General features: G+C 49.9%; 1 protein-coding gene across 1 annotated transcript in view; it reads left to right on the top strand.

Moving 5' to 3' along the window:
* The first annotated feature begins 3013 nt into the window (after positions 1–3013).
* The window catches only part of SCTR (secretin receptor), a 71100-nt gene continuing 69262 nt past the window's right edge, over positions 3014–4851 (top strand). The window contains exon 1 of the mRNA XM_006769684.1: positions 3014–3073. Coding sequence (XP_006769747.1) covers positions 3014–3073 — 60 coding nt within the window. The remainder of the gene's footprint in view (positions 3074–4851) is intronic.

Here is a 4851-nt window from a genome sequence, read left to right as displayed (position 1 = left end):
ATGGGGGGAGAGGTGCACCCCCAGATCTTCCCCTCAGAATAAAAATGTGTGCGCCAGGAGAAGGCAGCTCTCAGCTGAGCCCCTGCCCCTACCGCACCCCTTCTTGAGGACCCCTGCACTGCGCCCCAAGGCCCCTGGACGGAGATTCGGGCGCCGTCCCCGCGGTGCTATTGGGTGCCGGGCGCTTGGCTTCCGTTATTTTATGGAAATCTCACAACCTCCTTACGAGGTTGATATATCAGCCTCACTTTACAGACAAGGAAACGGAGACTTGGGAAGACCAAAAATATTGTCCCAAGTGCAGACAAATGGAACCCACATCCGTCTGCCCGAAGCCTTGACATTTTCACACGCACAGGCTGCGGGTGGGAAAACCTCTGAAAGCTCGGAAAGGCAGCTTCCGGGGCTGAGACAGGACGGCGCTGTGACGGGACCATTTGCAGCTCCCTACCCCTCTCCTGGGGATTTGGTTCCCTAATGTCTGCGTGCCTGGGGGACTCCTGGGAGCAGCTGCTCTCCCCAAACCAGGTCCAGGGAGGAGCTGGAAGGAAAGCAGAAGGCCGCAGAGTGGGTAGCTGGTTGTTCTTTCCCACAGAAACTCCTGGGAATCGCAGAGGCTCTCCCTGTGGGATTTGTGAAGGAGAGAGTGGCCGCACCCAGACTGGTGGAAGGAATGGGGAGGTGGAGGGGTAGAGGTAGGGGCGAGGGGACCAGATTTCAGAGCTATTTCTTTCCACCAACATTCCAGACTGGCCTCCAAGGCGTCTGTCCCAAGAAATTCCCCAGGGACAGCACTTGGGGACCCCGTTTAGACTCTCTAATCTCTGTCCTGGGCTAGTCCTTGCTGGTGCCCAATGACCTTGCCCTCTTGTAGTCCTCTCCTGTTGGATCCTACGGGAAACCCCAGCTCCCTGAGCGGTGGGAGTGTTGACAAGCCATAGATGCCACCTTTCTGCAGGCCCATGGCATCCCAGCAGTGGCAGTTGGGAGTGGAATTTGGGGATTTTGTCCCCATCTCCCTGGTAACCTGGAGCCTCAGCTAGCACAACAGCACTCACTCCTTAGTGTGAACTCCCAATTTGGGGGAAAGCACCTGGGCACTGGGGACAATTCAAAGCCAAGTGCAGCTGAGAGGGGGTGTTGTTAGGCAGCGCCCAGGGGTGGGGGAGGCCTCTAGTTTCTCCTTTGTGACCCTCCCAGCCTCCTTCTTAAGTATTTGCGGTAACGTTGAGGTTATCCCCAAAAATCAGCAGGCCTGGGCTTCAACCTTCATTTTTATCTCAAGGGGACCCCCACATTATCTCAAGAATAAGCAGGGGGATGGGGAGTGAGAGCTCTCACTTGGTTCAAGTATTCAGTGAGCCTTGGAAGGATGCTCCATTGTGCTCTAGCCCAATTCCCTCCCTTTACAGAGGAGCAAACTGAGACTGCAGAGAGAAGGGACCTGCCCAGATCTTCAAGTTGGTGGTAGGACTGGGGCTAGAACCTCCCCGGGCTCTGCCAATTACAGCCCTCGTCCTTACATGTCTTTTTCACACACTCACTGGTACTGCCTAGTATTATTACCAGATAGCTCCCTGGAAGTTTTGGCCCTCTGGTTATTTTATGGGCTTATTCAGACCTAAGGTAGAGAACTTTTTGGTAGAGAACTCCTTTAATAAATAAGAGTGGAATTGACATACATTGATTGGCATATTTCCCCGTCTATGAAATTCTATTTTTCTTCTGTGTGACTGAGTGGTCAGGTACTTGATTTTGAAATGTAAGGGTATTCAAACAATTCTTCATTCATTTGGGTCTCTCCTTTGCATAAGAGCACAGGCACCTTCCTAATGGGAGGTCATTAAGGACAAATTGCTTGTTACAACCTCCCCCCACCCCACTTGCCTTTCCAGAGGTGCCAAGAAGGAACCTTGCAAGTGGAAACCAAAAAGTGATTGCCACAGGAAACCCTGAGCACACCTCCCTTTGCTACCCCCGCTCCCATGTATCTATCTCATGAGGACAGTGTTGTAATTGTTCAGTAGCACAGCTGTCCTCCCCTCGTCCCCAATACGTACACTTTGAACTTGAGCATGGAGACTTAGTTTTCTTCACCCTTTATCCCTAGACCCCATCACAGTGTAAGAGGGAGCTCGATGATTTGTATTGAATGAATGAATGAATGAATTAATGAATGAATGAAATGATGATGATATCCACAGGGACTGTCTTAAACTGTGGCAGTTTCATACAGGAACAAGTAATGAAGAATGACATCTTGAAAGCAATCATTGCTTACAGACTTGTACATAAATGTATCAGGCAAAGGAGAATTAGTCATTCAAGGTAGGGTGTTTAATCCAGGACATATGGCAAGCTGCCAGTTTGATAATCTTAGTGAGTTAAGTGGGTGTGGGGGGACTGCTTTTTCCTTCAATCGCAGTTTCTTAACTTTGACACTGTAATCTTGGATCTTTTACCTGGGATTTCAGCATGTGGTGCCAGAAAGAGAGCGATGGCCTCCCTTGGCCTGGGTGGAATAATGGGGCGGGGATGATGAGTGGAGAGAGGACAGTTGGATGATTCTTTGTTGTGTGTCCTGTGCATTGCGTGATGCTCAGCTGCATCCTTGGCCGCTACCCCCTCGAAGCATTTCTCCAAGTTGTGACAACAGAAACGTCTTCAGACATTTCCAAAGCTCCTGGGAGACAGGGAAGGGCAAAATTGCCCCTGGCTGAGAACCATTGCCTTAAAGGCTGTCAGGTTTCAGGGGCGATGCATTGATAGGAATAATCATAGGTGTCACTTGCACGTTGGACTCCGGGCAGTGGGGTTGGTGACAGGGAATCTGAGTTGGAGGACGGAAGCAGGTACACCTACTGAACTCCATGTTGAAGCCACATAAAAAAGCTTCAGCGGGCCTTTTACTCCTTCCCTTCCCACTTTCCCCTCCTCTGTCTATCCTTCCCCAGTTGACAGCTCAGAAACATAAAAACTCCAAGTCTGGTTCTGGCATAGAAGCCTCCGGCGCATGGTGGTCCTGCCTCTTCCTGTGGTGCCTCTGGACTTGGAGGCGGACAGCTCTGTGGGGGTCTGTGAGCAGGGTTTTAGGAATCCTGTCCAGGCCACCTGAGGGCTGGCTATGGAGAACTCTCCAGAGGAGGGTACCTGGGGTTTTGTGTACCTGAAGAATCACTTTCTGAATTTCTGAGGAAGTATTGTAGCTTTCTGTTAAGATTTTTACTCTCCCTGAAATTACTGTGAATGATGATGCTGTAAAGGCTTCCCTTGTTGGGCACACTGGGTAGTCTGCTAAGTCCTCCCAGCTCTCCCTGATTTAATGCTCACTTCCAGCACTAGAACCCCCAGGCCAGCACAGCGAGGACACTGAAGCCATTTGCTCAGGTCGCCCCGCTGGACACAGTGAGAGGACTCACACTGTGTGCTGAACCAGTGCTGCGTCTGCTCCCCAGAGAGGCTGCTCTGCTCCCTGGTGCCCAAGGAGCTGTTGTACAGTTCTGTCCCCAGCCTCAAAATGACATTAAATTCAGTTTAATCTAATCTATAATAATAAAAGCATAATATGCTAATTAGACCGATTGTCCTTCCGGATGTCCTTCCGGACGACCTTCTGGATGAAGCCGGGGCTGTGAGGGAAGCCTGGGTCCCGGGTACATGCCTGTGGCTGGAGGGAAGCCTAGGTCCCGGGTGCCAGAAGGAAGCTGGTGCAGGCAGCTGGGGGAAGGAAGGCCTACTCTTGCATGAATTTTGTGCATTGGGCCTCTAGTTGCTTTATAAAACATAAAACAAATACTGAAACACACACATTTTATTGAGGGAGCCAGAGAAGAGCTTGGGGTCACCAAATCAACAAGCAGGAGGTATACTTCCTGGACTGTTTAGGGGAGTCCTCTTGGCTTTGGCATCACCTTTTGGGGGCTCCTTTCCCTTCTCCCTGTCCCCTTAGCCTCACCCCATCATTACCTCCCATGACGAGGGAGGGCACAGCCCTCTTCCTGGCACTCCTGTGGAAAGCCCAGATTTAACATTCAGGATTAGAGCCCATGACCAGATCTGCCTCCTCCAGTGACCCCTGACTTGGTCCCTGCTTACCTGCCCTGTGCAAGCTGGGGTTTCTCACCACTGACCTTCACTCAGGCTTTGGGACAGCCTGCAGCCCAAGGTAAAAGCCACAACACCCAGATCCTATCTACTTGCTTACTACAAACAGAGGACTGCTCAACCGTTGTGTAGACCTAAGAGAATGAGAGTGTCCTGGGCCCACCCAGCCTCACTGTTCTGTGGCTGACAGATTCCAAGGGGTAAATGGGGAAGGGACGCCCCTGGTTGATGGCCTTCTGCAATCAGCTCATGTGCTGCCAAGACTCCAAGTTTCCCACGTCTTCAGAATCCCCACATGTCCAGCGTCAGTTCCCTCACCCTGGCTCTCTGAGGTGGTGTCTATGTGCCTTCTCAAGTTCTTGACCTTATCACCTCCCCTTTCATTTTCCACACACAGGTTTGCCTCCCATTTCCCGAGAGTCTAGTAGACCAAGCATGTCCAACTCAAAGGCTAACATGGGCCAAATAAACAAGGTTTAAGTTTATGTGGGCCGCAAAAAAAATGAAAGCTTCAATTTTCATAGAAACGTAGGTTTATTTTGATAGGGACATGCTGAATACAAAGGGCTGAAATAAAAGAGCAATCGTTAACATAAAATAATAGAACATTTTAATAAAAATTAATATTTTTTCATGAACATAACTTACCAGACATTGAATAATTGCACAAATTAATAAGTGTAATGCAAATAAACCTATTTTTCTTGTTCTCCAAAAGTGAACTATTTCCTGTTGCACACACACAAC

This window comes from Myotis davidii, unplaced genomic scaffold (genome assembly GCF_000327345.1).
Source record: "Myotis davidii unplaced genomic scaffold, ASM32734v1 scaffold3, whole genome shotgun sequence".
In the NCBI taxonomy this organism is placed as follows: Eukaryota; Metazoa; Chordata; class Mammalia; order Chiroptera; family Vespertilionidae; genus Myotis; species Myotis davidii.
Note: the sequence above shows the minus strand (reverse complement) of the source record. Positions and strands in the feature narration are given on the sequence as shown.